At 50.3% G+C, this 15,049-nt stretch overlaps 1 protein-coding gene across 4 annotated transcripts in view; it reads right to left on the reverse strand.

Annotated features, from left to right (window-relative positions):
- abca3b (ATP-binding cassette, sub-family A (ABC1), member 3b) overlaps nucleotides 1-15,049 on the reverse strand; it is a 59,535-nt gene that overhangs the window by 6,628 nt on the left and 37,858 nt on the right. For all 4 annotated transcript variants that reach the window (XM_015359858.2, XM_015359861.2, XM_015359860.2 and 1 more), the window contains exons 17-28: nucleotides 12,722-12,820; nucleotides 10,486-10,684; nucleotides 9,186-9,492; nucleotides 8,679-8,949; nucleotides 7,735-7,939; nucleotides 6,984-7,203; nucleotides 6,717-6,875; nucleotides 5,085-5,257; nucleotides 3,900-4,034; nucleotides 2,920-3,114; nucleotides 2,205-2,392; nucleotides 705-875 (exon numbers count right to left, since the gene is read on the reverse strand). In XM_015359858.2, coding sequence (XP_015215344.2) covers nucleotides 705-875; nucleotides 2,205-2,392; nucleotides 2,920-3,114; nucleotides 3,900-4,034; nucleotides 5,085-5,257; nucleotides 6,717-6,875; nucleotides 6,984-7,203; nucleotides 7,735-7,939; nucleotides 8,679-8,949; nucleotides 9,186-9,492; nucleotides 10,486-10,684; nucleotides 12,722-12,820 — 2,322 coding nt within the window. The remainder of the gene's footprint in view (nucleotides 1-704; nucleotides 876-2,204; nucleotides 2,393-2,919; nucleotides 3,115-3,899; nucleotides 4,035-5,084; nucleotides 5,258-6,716; nucleotides 6,876-6,983; nucleotides 7,204-7,734; nucleotides 7,940-8,678; nucleotides 8,950-9,185; nucleotides 9,493-10,485; nucleotides 10,685-12,721; nucleotides 12,821-15,049) is intronic.

Here is a 15,049-nt window from a genome sequence, read left to right on the forward strand (position 1 = left end):
TTTAACCAGTGGTGGGGGGGGGGGGGGGGATTAAAAACACCACAAGAAAAAAGTCTATTACAAGATTTTCTAAAAAGACATTAAGCAGCTGCTAAAACATACTAAATCACATTACAACATTTTGCATTAGATTTGCAAAAGGCCAGAGACTTCCAAAACCTGTAAAGACTGAAAACCTGGAATTGCCTAAGCAAGCCTGAGAATAAATGTTAAGAAAATTAATCCCTATCATGTTCATGCTAAGCATTCACTAACATACTTTATCTGGCTGGTGCAACTGTCACATGTCTTTAAAATAACAAGTTCCAGGATACAATAATGAATGCATTCTCGCACTAAATCTACGTGATATGCACTGTGCTATCTTTATTAATCTTATAAGAACCAGAGGAGGTAAATGAAAACTTATTGATAGGTTCTTTACCATCTTATGGCCCAAATTTTTCTTTCTGCATAAAAAGAAGAATATTTTGTAGGCTATACAGGAGGATAAACTCTAGCATGATTCTGCCGTCTGAATTCACTGCTCACAAAAATTCTCCTCCTCCTCCAAGTCCAGATTCAGAGTTCATAGACCTTTTCAGTGCAAACAGGGCTGAAGTAGGAATTCAGGGCACCCGATGGACCGATCAGTGATTCTAGTAAAGAATAACCAGCAGGAGGACCACAGAGTTCCGATGGCAGAGCAGAGGAGAGGGACGTACCTGTGAGAGGTGATGATGATGGCTTTCCCCGATTCTCGCGTCCTGGTTACCGCATCCCACAGCAGTCGCCTAGCAACGGGGTCCATCCCCGTGGAGGGCTCGTCCAGGAATATGACGGGTGGCCCCCCGATAAGAGCCATCCCTGCACTCAGCTTTCTTTTATTCCCCCCGCTGACAGAGGGAGGGAGAGAAATGCGTCAGTCTCGCCAGCAGGCCGCAAGATCCACGATGCTTCTGGGCTGTTAGGGAGCTGGGTGAAATGGCCCCCCTTACAAACAGCACAAATGGTGTGCTCTGTTTGTGCCTTGAAAGTAGCATTTGTGCCGTTTTCTTTCCTGAAATATAGCGCCCTTTTTCAGGGAAGTGACTTTATTCAATCCCCCCTAGGACAGCGCAGGAGACCTTAACCAGTCTCATTCGTTTGTCCTGGTCTGTGCTGTTGGAAGTAGTGTCTGAGGTAATTTTGCCCTCAAGACATAGCTCCTTCTTTTTCCAGGGTGACACGTGACTTATGTCACCATCGTGGGGAGCTTGCGGACATCACACCCCAAAAAAGAAGGAGCTAGCACTCTAGAATGAAAGCAGCACAAATGCCACGTTCAAAGGCACTGACCAGCACAAACAAATGTGGTGGGTTTCACTGTACTGTCTGAAGGGGGACCAACTCCACTGAGCTAATTTTGGGGTACTTCTTCCAACTCACTGAAAACAGGTGCTTCAGAGAAGCAAATGAATTCAGACCCAATAAAAACCAGAACGCTGTGAATCACAAGTCAGTGGTGTCCTCATTTTAAACCTGAAAAAAAACATCAACACAAGCTGAAAGAGTGAAATGGCTGAAAAATAGGTTACAAACGAGAGGAGATCACCTGGCTTGTCTGGCCTGTTTAGTATTTAGGAGCTGATTGATCCAAGGATCTCCTCCAGCTGTTTCCTGAAGGAAGCCAGGAATTGGCTATAACTTTGTTGCTTTGCAGCTTGTTCCAGACTCCTACCACCCTTTATGTAAAGAAATGCCTCCTGCTCTCGGCTTTACATGGAATCCTGCATAGTCTCCACTTGTGTTCTCAGATTTGTGTTTTTGTGTTCCATCTGAATAAAATGTTCCTCTGTTGCTTTGTTGGTGTCTTTGAGGATTTTGAATAAGAGTAGGAGGGTCCCCTTGTCTCCTCCTCTGTCAGACTAAAAAGGTGAAGCTCCTTCAAAGTGTCAATTTGGGACATTCGTTCGAACTCAGGAATAGATCTGGATGCTCTTCTCTGGACTGACTGCAGAGAAAGCAATAACGTTCCTACAAGGTGGTGACCAAAACTGCATACACATTTCTAAATCAGGCCCTATCAGTGTGTTCCACAGTGATTTCAGTCCTTGATCTCAGTTCTACACTTTGAAATATACAGGGCACCAGAAAATGAAAGAGCGGCGGGATGAACTGTACATCCTAACTCGAGGCGCAGGGTCTCCAGCAGCTGCGCTCTCTGCTCCGGGGCTGAGCTGTACCTGTAGTTGCGGACCAGCTTGTCGGCGTGTGGCTCCAGTAGGAGGGACCGCAGCACGTTCTCCACGCAGCCCGCCACGTACTTCTCCGGGATGCCCCGCAGGCGTGCGTACATGTTCAGCGTTTCCCGTCCCGTCATGTGGTCCAAGAGGGCGTCAAACTGGGGGCAGTAGCCAATCCGCTGCTGCACCTGCGGAGGAAGACAGGTTCCATGGTGGATTTAATGGGGAAGTGCAGAGCTGTGTCCTTAACGTTGTTCCCCGAAAAAGGCACATCTCCCCTCTCTTTGGCTCATACACGGTGCGAGAGTGCAGTCAGTTCAGACAATGGAGCTTCTTGTCTGGACTACATTTCCCAGAATGCTATAGGGGAATGACCCGCTTCTCTTGGTCACCTGACCGATTGCCGTGCACCAGCTGGTCAGGTGACCAAGGGCAGCAGGTCATTCCCCATAACATTCTGGGAGAGAAGGAAGCCACGGACTGACCAAGTGACTGATAAATAGTGGGTTTAAAACGTCGGAGATGTGATTTTGAGAAGAGTCTGTTAGGTGAAAAACATACATGTATACAAATGTAAATATATTTTAAAAAGAGATTCCAAAATTTCCAGTGAAGGTGAAACTCATACAGGTTCCACAGTCTTGGGTCAAACTTGATCCACTCACACAAATAAAGCATCTAACTCCAAACATAGAGCAGAAGCTTCCCACCACACCTTCTTGATATCCCTCAGGATGCTGTAGCCATCGATGAAGGCATCTCCACTGGTCACGGTCTCGTCCCCGGTCAGCATCTTGAAGGTGGTGGTCTTTCCGGCTCCGTTGAAGCCCAGCAGCCCGAAGCACTCCCCCTTCCCTACCGCCAGGGACAGGCGGTCAACGGCCAGCAAGGTCTCTCCGCTGCTGTAGACCTGAGAGGAAGACGAGAGCCCGTTTCACACCACCACAGATCCGGATGACTCGCCAACTGGCCAACTAGCATAAAAAAACATGAAGCATTTTCTGCCTGGGCAACTGCTGGTATAACGGCTGCTGTTTCCCTAACTTTTAGACCAGAACATAGGAAAAAGCATTTTACTGAATGCTTTCATACCTGACTTCACGAGGCAAGAGCGTTAAGAAAGATCACCAATGAGGACAGGCTTAACTGGGTAGTCTAACACAGCTGGTTCCCAGCAGCCTGATGTCACAAGAATCCTTCCCCGTTCACTTCTTGAAGAAAGGCTGGGTATGAGCTTCAGCAACACGGCTGGGATGCTCGGTCCAGACTCCCGCCACAAGTCTTTGTGTGCTTCCTCTGCTTTCTACTTGCGTCTTCTAGTCTGATTTGGCTGATGATGTGGAAGTCCTTTGGGCATTTCACGTACTTGGATCGAATCCCCTTTGGTTTTTGCCAGACCAAACACATCCTTTTACCCCCTCTTAAGAGATTCCCCGAAGACCAGGAATTAAGGTAGTCGCCCGTCTTGGGTCTGATCCAGAGCAACATGTACTTTTCGAAACGTGGCAGCCAAAACAGTAAACGGTATTCTACATAAGGTCTGACTAATACACTGGGCAGTTTGAGCGTTCCTTTCCTCGATTCCTGGATTCAAACGTTTTTACCAGCCTACCTACCAGGACGATGCCAGCTGTCAGGAGCGGCTGGCACAGCTCCGTCAAGTCAAGTGCTCCGATGGGAGGCGGCTGCTCCTACCTTGCTCAGCTCCTGCAGGACTAGAGGGCTTCCCATCATGGACTCCACGGCAGGCTGGCACTCCAGCACGCGCTTCCTCTCCTCCGCCACGTCCCTGTCCTCCGGCACCAGGGCGGCCTCACTCGTCACGGCCACCTGCAGCCGAGCCAAGCCACCGCGGAAACCAGGAAGCGTCACGTACAGCGGAATAGCCACCTGGACCGTTCCCCATGCCCCGCTAGACGGCTGGTTTACCAGCCCGGGCTTTGCGGAGTCGTTCTCCCAGAGGTTCTTTTTAATTCGATTAAAGCAATTTAGGCAAAAGCTGAGCTGGAGTGCCGCCGATAGGGTTCGGGGTTTGCAAAAGGCGCAGGAGCTGACCAATCAGCGATCCGTGTGAGTTTAGCTTCAATTTAAGCCCTGAACCCAAGACCACTGCTGTCTATGCTCACAAAGTTATCACACGCTGTTTATGGGGGCGTCATTCCAGGCTGAAATCGCCTCTGGAGGCAACATGACACCTGGGAGTACTACAAGATTAAATGTATTGTGGGGGTCACAGGCTGACTCCTTAGGGCAAAATACAACACCCAGAGTGCAGAAAAAAAAAATTAGAACCTGTACTCTTGACAACAGTAACTGTAGTTAATTCCGAACTGGGTTCCTATGTTACTGGGGTATCCTGGCTATGCTATAAACCTGCAACCTCCTAAACACCTGCGGAATGGGGCATTTGTATATGAAAACATCTGTCCTTTTGCCGACACTTCTTACGTCAGGCGACAGACGTGCCTGTCTGCTCCTGCAATTCAAGCTTTTTGCGTGTGTGATTGCGTAAACCTAATTGTAAGCCTTGCATCAGTGAGGAGCACAGTGCTTGGCTCAACAATGCTTGAAAATTCTAGTCCCAAGCCCTTCTTAAGAGCATGCAGGGGTCACAATCCCTTAATAAAAGCTCCTCATAAATATGCTGGGATTGTCCAGTTGACCCCATACGCCCCTTAGATATATGCCAGCTGTATGCACCAGCATCTTCATCAGGGCCTCCAGGGTGCATGTCACCAAGCTGGTCTAGTGTTCAGGCCTGCTGATTATTGTGCTTGGTGTTTTGTCCCTGCCGCACACCAAGGCCGCTAAACGGAACCCCAGCTCGGGGGCAGGTGTCAGGAGACTTCCTCAGCACACGCAGGAGAGGACGGCACTCACTTTCTTGCGCCTCCTGAAGAGGGCGCCGCAGAGGCGGCAGAGAGTGCGGAACCAATGGAGCTCGATGACGAAGAGGAGAACGAGGAAGACGGCGCCCTGTGAAGACAAGGCCACTAGGAACCGTCCCACCCCAGGTGCTGCCCAGTCGAAGTAGTTCTCCTGATAGGTGAGATCTGCAAAACAAATAAGGCACTGGCCTTTACCCAAGAACACTGCCGCTACCCGTGATACATTCGTATTCATCAATGATATTATATTTTCCACGGCTGAGCTTGGTTTAATTTTCAAATCAAGCTTGATGTGTCTTCAGTCTGGAACATCCCAAATTCCAAGTTCGTTTCAAACCTAACACGAATCGACACCGCTGAGCGGCCACCTACCTGAGCCGAAGCTGGCCTCACGTCACTCAGGAGAAGCCGATTAGTGAAAAGCCACTCTCGAGCAAAGACAACCAGTTTCTACAATCTGACCTACAAAGACCTTCGTCGCCTTGCAGCAGGGAGCTGGATCGGTCATGTTGATCAGCGCAACAGTCAACGGTCAGATCGCACTTTCTCTGACATTATTGTGACAGTGGATTGATGGACCGTGGCTTATTTTCACAATGGGCAGATTAGGGCATCCCAGTCTTGGCCCTGGAGAGCTGGTCTGCCTGCCTGCAAATCTCTACTGAAACCCAGTGAAACCCAGTGAACCCAGCTACTCAGGATTTAAATCTTCTCATTGATTTAACTGGAGTAATTCAACAGCTTCTGCGGACTGTGCCATTTTTAATCTCACCCACAGCAAAAGAACCATTAATGAGGACTGTAAGATGAAGTAAAATGTATCTGAGACATCAATAGGAAACCTGTAGGTAAAGAAAGGGAAATGGCTCATGTACTAAATGAGTATTTTACTAGGAAGAAGTCAACATGTTCTCAGGCAGCAGAGTGAAGCGGTTTATCAAACAGTATTAGCATAGAAAATGGAAAAATGTTTCAGGGACTAGAAGGACTCAGGATAAATAAATCTCCAGGGCTTGATGGCATCTTACCAATTGTGTTCAAGGGAAAAAGAGATGTTCAGAAGCCACAGACACAACTCTTCCAGCAGTTGCTCAGACAGGGGTAATCCCCTTTAACAGTTGCTAATGTAGTGTCCATCCGTTAAGAAAGGTGACAATCATACACCAAAGTCTGACTTCTATTATACATAAGATTATGGAAAAAATTATTAAAAATCGAGGATCACCTATATTGAAATAACATTATAGGGAGAACATGCATTTAGAAAAGGTAGGTCTTGCCTAACCAGCTTGTTAGAGATCTCTGTAAAGCAACAATAGGACTCATGAGCATATGATATTTTCAGAAGGCATTTTGATAAAGCTTTTTATAACAGATTAATTCTCTAATTATACATGATTGGCATTCAGGGAAATGCATACACTTGTACTGGTCAATTAACTCTCTGTCAAAAGGTAAAAGTTCAAACCGGGGAGATGAAATTAGTGGAGTACCACAGGGACCTGTACTAGGACCACATGTGACTCTGGAGTACAGTCTACTCGGTGGTGGATTTCAATCAGACGAAATGACATTCAGAAGCAGTCACAGGACGGAAAACAGCCTCGGAGTTCTCTGTACTTACTGTACATTTGACAAATTGCTTCGCTCAAGCTGCTGGAAGGGCAGAACTTCAGCAGCTCATAGTTCTGGTAGAACTCGCTGAACGCCATGCCCAGGCAGTAGTTAGGGAAGACCAGGAAGACTTTGTCAAGAATCTTGGAGAGGTCTACAAGCTTGAGTTCTGGAGGGGTGGGGGGGAGGCGGAGGAACAAAACAGGAAACTCTTAATACAGAGCGCCGCGGGCTGGCTTCACGAGGGACGACGGCAACAGCAGGCACCGGCCCTCACCAGGGATGGCCATGATTGTGACGGTGAGGAAGGTGGCGGTGCCGCTGATCATGTTGAAGATGGTGAGGCGGGTGTAGGCCGTGGCCGCGGTGGAGAAGAGGAAGCTCAGCAGGTACATCAGGGGGATGACGGCCCAGCCGTACAGCATCAGGATCAGCATGACGTCCACGAGGTGCGTGTCCTGAGTGAAGGCCTGCACGCCGAAGGCCCTGAACACCACCTGCGTGCACACACGCACACACACACACAGACATGGGAGAGACCCGCTTGAGACGCAAGAACTCAACTGGCTCTGAAAGTAAAACCAGAACGTGGGTGAATTCAGGTCTCGGGTGAGCAGAACATTCCCGCAAAACCAGAAATCCTACATTTAGCGTTTCCTCCGAGTTCAGGTCTGGTGTAGTATGCTCTCTGTACATTTTGTCCTCCCAATTATCTTTCGTAAGTCATAACCGGAGCAGAAAAATGGGAAATCGGACTGAGAAGCTACATCTTTGAGGGCACTGGGCTACCTAAATGTAAAACTAGAGAAGAAAAGGAGCACCAAGGTGCAGCTGTTGTCGGGGCTTCTGGACTTGTAACTGGAAGGAGGTGGGTTCCCATCCCAGGTGAGACAAGACAGGTGTACTTTTGAACAAGCTGCTTCACCTGAATTGCTCCAGTACAATACCTGGCCGGGTCAAAAGAGAGGCCGCTTTGGACTAAAGCATCGTCCACGTAAATCAGCAATGAGAAAGAGTGAAACACTGACCAGCATGAGCACGCAGGGCAGCAGGAAATTGATGAGGTCCCACAGCAGTGCAGAGAACCAGAAGTTGGACAGGTAGACACCGCTGACCTGCTGCACGTGTTTGGACTTGAGGGAGCGTTCGGTGACCAGGAGCAGAGCGAAGGTACTGGACAGGGAGGCCATGCCGTACATCAGGTTAATGGCAATGGCAAAGCCTGTCTGGCCCCTGTAGCAGAGAGAAGAGAGTGAGAAACGCAACTTCAGAGCCTGTCAAAGATCATCCATCCCCTTTCTAACTGCTTTATCCAATACAGGGTTGTAGGGGAGCCGGAGCCTATCCCAGCAAGCAATGGGTGCCAGGCGGGATACACCCTGGACGGGACGCCAGTCCATCGCAGACACACACACTCTCACACCAGAGCCGATTTTTAACAGAAGCCAATTAACCTGGACTCTGGGAGGAAACGCAGTGAGACCATACCAGTTTCACGCAGACAGCACCCCAGGAATTGAACTCGGAGCCCCAGAGCTGCAAGGCAGCCAGGCTAACCACTGTGCCACCCAAGTTTGGTGTTCTCATTTCACAATTCACAAATCCTGTAGTAGTCACATAAAAACGTGAGGTTGAACAACCGAACAATGAAGCATTAACCAGCTTTGGGGAAACAAAAACCGCGTGTAACGAATCAGGATTATCAGTGTGAGTCTCACGAACGGAAACAACATGAGAGTTCTGGCTTTTTACTCCATTTTGCACTGGATTTTTCAAAGGGTTTGGAAAAAAGAAAGATTTCACTAGCAATTGTCTAAAATGTGCTCATTTTAACTGAAAGGAGAGTGAAACTGGCGAGCCACTCGGCACGCTTATATTTTCCAACGCGGCAAGGCGCTGGCTGGCAGTGAGCCACCACAGGGCGCCCCCCTGGAAACGCAGGGCCCCGGCACCGGGTCCGACCGCTCCTTACTCCGTGAGCTCGTCGCGGGCGGTCTCCGAGACGTTCCGCGGCATGGGGTAGTTCCCGGCGCGGATGGAGGCGTTGGGCCCCGCGATGAGCCTGTAGATGGCGTTGTCCACCAGCAGCAGCGCAGCGGGGGGGGTGTGGTAGCCCTGGTTGTTGAAGTAGGCCGTCGCCTCCACCCCGCTGGGGCCGTCCCTGACGGACGCGCCCGCCACGCAGTGCTCGTTGAAGGCGCCGCCCTCGTCCTCGGCCGCCCGCAGCACGTACTCTGGCAGGCCTGCAGGGGGAGACAAACGCAACACTCAAGCCCTGGGCGGAGAGGCCGAGCGCCAGGAGAGGCTAGACCTGCAGTTTATCAGCAGGGTTTTAAAGGTTTTGTGAACAAGCAGCAACGGAGAAATAGAAAAGGAGCTGTGCACTCGCGTTGCCTTGAAATTAAATTTTGATGGGGGTCAGTTCCTTTCAAACCCCCCCAGACTGCTGTTCCTGAAGGACGACGAGCTGGGCTCTCACCGGAGACGTTTACGGCCCGGGCCTTCTCCGCAGGGAGCTGGCCCCGGTACGCCGCAGCCAGGGCCGCCGCCAGAGAGCCGGCCCCGGGTTCCAGGGCCACGGGCACAGCGGTGGGGCCGTAGAGGCTCAGGGCCAGGCGCAGCTGGGGCGAGTCCTGGGGCCCGGGGAAGGCGCGGGCCACCACCAGGGCCAGCACGGTGAAAATCAGCGGCACCAGGAACTGCGCCACCATGACCTTCCAGTTGCGCCAGCTGTACAGCGCCCTCTTCAGGAACATGGCGTAGAACTGCTGCAGGAAGAGCTTGGCCTGGCGAGGCGGGGGAGAGAGAGAGGAGCCGTCAATTTCCGAGCGCACAAAGGACTTTCAAAGGTTTCAAACCTCTTTGTTGATCCAACAGCCGTATCTGCCGGAAGAACAAAGCCCGCCCTCGAGCTTCCGAGTCCCACGTGCCTCAGATTCAGACACTCTCCTAAAACCGAGAAGGGCGACACTGCACTGGTGAGTGATACCAGAGTGACTACATGTCAGATGTGGCATAACAAAAGGAGAGCAGTTTTTTTATCGACCCTTTGGAATGGAATTCCTGCTTTTCTTTCTCACCCAAATTCTTTCGCTCTCGTGCACTTCGCTTCTGCTGGTGAAAACTGGCGATGAACATTCCCACCTATCGCTGCCCGCCAGGCAATGAGGGGATTCTGAGAGACCTCCATTTGCGGTTTTACTCTAATTTTTACTAAAACTGTAACTCCGAGCAAATCGGAGCCATCAGAAACTCTCGATTTCATGACAAAGTAGTGTGAAAAGCTACATTCCTGGCGGCGTACGTGTAGAGCTATACTCTCGCCCTGTTGCACAAGCAAATCTCCCCCAGTCGCACGCACAGCTCTGCTCCCTAGAAGGCGGATCATCCCGCCAGGCCACAAGACTGGGATCTCTGGCCCGACAGGATCCTACACTGTCCAGCTTTCAGAGGGGCTGGCATCACTCCTCTAACTGTCTCAGAGTATGAGCCCCGTCACTCCGCTGCACAACCCCTCCCTGTAAATGAGCCATTTCCATTATTTTACAGGCCTTCTACCCTCGTCCCAGCACTGGACTCCCCTTGTACAGCGGCTTATTCCAATCAGGGTTTTAAGGGCTGCAGACTCTTAAAATTACAACCCAGCAGAATTGGCTCATCTCCCTCTCCGGTGGCGTGGATTCACTTCGAAGACGGGCACTGCCGCCCAGCAGGGGACGCTCATTCCTCAGCGCCCCCCCCCCCCCCATGCAGTGGTTCAGCCCCCAGCGCTCCCGCACCCCCGTGTTGAGCTTGATGTTGGAGCCGTCCTCGGAGATGAGCGTCCCGCTGTCCGTGAAGTCGGTGACGTCCGTCATGCCGCTCATGCTGCTGGCATCGTCCATGCTCCAGTCGTGGGACCGGCGCTCGTGCTGGTACTGCAGCGCTGGCAGCTGGATGGCCTGGATGTCCAGGCTGGAGTCGACCAGCTTCCCCACCCTGCACGGCACACACACACACACACAAGAAAAACACCTGGTTTACATCTACCAGGATCCTGGACCAGACTGTGGCCAAAAAGGCAGAGAAGCAATCATCCATCTATATATCATATCATAGCCATATCACCCTGCAACTCAAAACTGGCACCCCCCTGACACTCAGCAGGTGTAAGCCTGGCCAGTACCTGGATGGGAGACTCCTGGGTTGCTGCTGGAAGAGGTGTTTGTGGGGCCAGTAGGGGGCGCTCACCCTGCAGTCTATGTGGGTCCTAATGCCCCAGTATAGTGATGGGGACACTATACTGTAAAAAAGGTGTCATCCTTCGGATGAGACATAAAACCAAAGTCCTGACTCTCTGTCTTTACAAATCCCACGGCCTTTCCTCGAAAAGAGTAGTTACCCTGGCGTCCTGGCCGAATTTCCCCCTGGCCTTTACCAATCATGGCCTCCTTATAATCCCCATCTAGGAACTTTGTTCTCCTCTCCACTGATAGTTGGTTTGTGTTGAGAGTCCTGGTGCACTATGGTTACTGTCGCATCATCCAGGTGGGGGCTGCACACTGGTGGTGGTGGAGTCCCCATTACCTGTAAAGCGCTTTGAGAGGAGTGCCCAGAAAAGCACTTTTAAGTGTAAGAAATTCTTATCAGATGGGAGAGAAGTGACATTTTCACCTATCCAAAGGCACTTGGCCAACCACAGCAGCCACAGTGGCGTAGTGAGTTTACGCTGGTCTGTGAAAGCCCTCCAGATCTACAGCACATTACCAGCTAACGGAACAAACACATTGTTTGAACGAATATCGCTTGATCACACCTCTCCAAAAGCAAAGCAGCTCCAACCCCTACAGTCAGCCCCTTCCTAAACATTAACTGCACAGGTCTGTAATTGGTGGAGTGGTCAATCGATTCTTACACTGCTTCAGCTCTACGGCGCTGGCTGTGTCTCTCCAGTGCGCGTGGAAATTCGCAGGTGAATGCAAACGAATGGAGCTGCACTCCCAAGCTGCCACTCCAGAGCCACTGCAGTGTAGCGCTGATTGCTTTAAACTTCAGAAATGTCAAGGTCCACCGCTCAAGTCTCCATCATTGTGAGCCACACGGCTCCGTCGTGTGCAGGTCGGTGCATTATCATCTGCGCTTTCTGCTTTCTCGCCGGGGCCCTGCACTGATTACTCAGATAAAACGGAGCCCACGTGCATTCGTCCTTTTACACAATCCTTTCCTCGCGTTTCTCTGGCTGCTAATGGCAGCCCCGAGAGGAATAAGAGGGCACTCGGGGAGCTATTAAAGAACTTCAACAAAAAGAGGGAAAAAAAAAGACAAACGAACAGAAAAAACCCACAAAGAGCTGAAGGCCGTTGGGCCCTCTTCGCCTCTGCGGCGTTTAGAGACCGCTGGGTTGCGGGACCCGCGGTGCTCAGCTCCATCACGGCTTGTGGAGAGGTGGTGCTGGCTGATAGTCACGAGCCTCTCCCTTCCTTCAACCCCCCCACACCCCCAGGGGACCCTGCGGAAGATCCTCCCTAACCTGTCGCAGGGCTCCGGCTCCTGCTTCTTCCCAGAGTTCGGAACGGTTTTCTCCCCTCCCGTCGGCGGCATCGCCAGTTACTTGCCAGGACTCCCCGTCCAGACCGAACGGACGAGAAGACCAGTTTCTACTCTTCCCAGCAGCCCTCGCTCTCGCAGGCGCCTGTCTAGCAGTGACTGGAGGAGGGGAGACGAGGCTTTCGAACGCGTCCTACCAGCTCGCAGAGCGCCACTACATCCCAGCGGTCACCACCGGCTCCTGAGCAAACCGGGCTCGAGCCCTGCGAGACCGCACCACCTCGATCTCAATCACCACAAAGCTGCACTACGGTTTCATTTAGAGCTCACCAAAAAGAAAAGGGAAAGGGATTACCCTGCAAAATATGACTTTTGGGTCCCAACAGTCCGCATTCTGTTGCTTGAACCCAAAAGCTTCATTGGCATTAATCATCACCTGCTAATCCTCTCTAAAAGAACTGGCGCTGGCTGATGCGCTGGGTCCAGTACCTGAGGAAAACCTCTTCCATCGTCGTGACTGAGGCCCCATAGCTGGCGATGCCCAGGCCCTCTCTGTTCAGCTCCAGCTCCGCAAACAGCAGCTCAAACCTGCAGGAAGGCAAAAGGAGAACATGGACACGGGGAAACGTGCGCGGCCCGGCCCCAGGGGAAAGGACGTGGATGTGCAAACGAACTGCAGACTGGGAGCACGTTCCAGAAACAAGTGGATGCTTCCGGCAGTTGATTCCTGCAGTTGAACTGCCGTATGATTCCTGTCCAATCGGGACAGGAGGAACACTCTACACAAAGGGTGGTGGGAGTGTGGAACAGGCTGCCCAGCCATGTGGTTGAAGCCGATACCCTGGGATCTTTTAAGAAACAGCTGGATGCACAAACAGGCACAATGTGCAAAATGGCCTCCTCTGATTTGTAACCATCGTTCTAACGTTTTCCCACAACTCTCTGCTAACTAGAAGGGATCCAAATTTTCAGACTCCACCACTGTAGGACAGGCAGATACGGCTCCCTGCTGCCCATGTTGCACATACTGTACCTGAACAGCCAAGTCTATAGACGAGACCCAATCTCCTCCTGGTTTTCCTTACAGCCCGGCTAAATTACCTAATCAAAGCCTTAACAGACCTAGCAAGTTGCTTGAATGGAATATTTGCAAGCCTTTCTTTTACTCCGTATCGTGAGATTTCGTTTTACCTATGAAATGCAAACATAGGGCCTCCTCCATGTTTAGAAAACAAGTCAACACAGGTCAGAGGAATCCTGCGATGAAACCGATTAGGGGTTCAGCTCTTAAACCGAGAAAGCTGGGCTGGAACAAAAACCAGCCGGTGTGTGAGCCTTCGGGAGCAGGACTGGAAAGAGCTGCTATCGATAAAGCTTTTGTGCTCAGCTTTTAAAATTAAGACATAGAAAATAAACATAGCCTCACATGTTCATTGCTTTTGGACATTAGCACTGAACTAACCTAGTTTTCCAAACGTTTTCGAGTATCACAAATTAAATGGCGGCACACTGTCTACTTGCAGCCTGCATTGGAGACCTCTGCCCCGGGCAGATGTAGCAGCTACAGTCTGTAGAGTTTTCTTCGCCTGGCTCAGGACTTTCTTAATCTTCCAGTGCCCGTTATGGAATATTAAAACAATGCTCTGATGTTCCACTTTTCAAGGCCAACCAAAAAGAAAAAGAAAGAGTCTTTGAAAACGTGGAACTCCGCAATCAATATCGTTGAAAAGGCAAGTAGCGGGACTCCAACAATTCTGCCCGCCACTAAAGCCAAGCAACAGAGTTATTTTCAGCGAAAGGCTAAAGTCTGTCTCTCTAACTCACTCACTGTTTGGGGGTTTGGGGCGGGGGGTCACAGTGTTCTCTTTTGGGGTTATCCTTTAAACCGTGCTGGAAAAGAGCCGAAAAAAAAACAGGAAACGTTTTGGCTTCACTGATTCCTCAGTTATTGCCAAGTTACCAGTTCAGGGGTGTAGGTAATAATTATCCGCCAGGGCACTCGCAGTGTCTTTTCAAAGCGTTATTGCTAGAGCGGTAATTGGTCACGAGCGAGGACGACACAGCGCCACTGTAGCATGAAACACATTAAGGGTGATGAACCCTTTAACTGCATGAGAAAAGCTCTGACAATCAGCCATGGACATAGAGCTGTACTACAAGGATGCAGTGGTACTGTAGCTCGCGTAGTGAGGCCCCTGCCCCTTGTGGGTTCAAATTCAGATTGTGATGCGGCAACACAAGTCAAGGGGCGAGATACCAAATACAAATTAACTGAATCCCCCATACACTTCAGTTGCCAGAGGTATTTATTTTCTTTCTCATTTTAATAATTGTACACCCAACAGAAATGAAAAGGTATAAAAAAAAAAAACATCATTCTATTTATCATACAGGTGCCAATTCCACTTTACCTTACTTATTCAAACAGGCGTTTGCTTTGCTGGCTGCGGTAAATTGGGGATAGTGGGCGTGCTTCAGTTTCTTTAAAGAAAATCGCCAGTTTAAAAATAACACTATTGATTTCCGAGGGGGCGAAAGCAGAGGAAGAGCTCTGTGCGGTAAGGTTAGGCCTTGGTCAAGTCAGAGGAGCAATTATATACATCCAATTGATGAGTACCAAATGTTTTCTCGTCCAGGAATTGTGTTCTGTTAAAGTATGTTAAATAAGAAAGGTACTGGGAGCAGTCTAGAGAGGAGATGCATAGCTTAAAGTTTTCTAAAGTGATTAAAATCCTTGAAAAGCTTTTCTGAAAAACCACATAAGCGCTTCTCCAGGCTCTGCATTTTTTACGCATTTTACCGTGTATAGGGCTTGAA

Source organism: Lepisosteus oculatus, chromosome 19 (assembly GCF_040954835.1).
Source record: "Lepisosteus oculatus isolate fLepOcu1 chromosome 19, fLepOcu1.hap2, whole genome shotgun sequence".
Taxonomy (NCBI): Eukaryota; Metazoa; Chordata; class Actinopteri; order Semionotiformes; family Lepisosteidae; genus Lepisosteus; species Lepisosteus oculatus.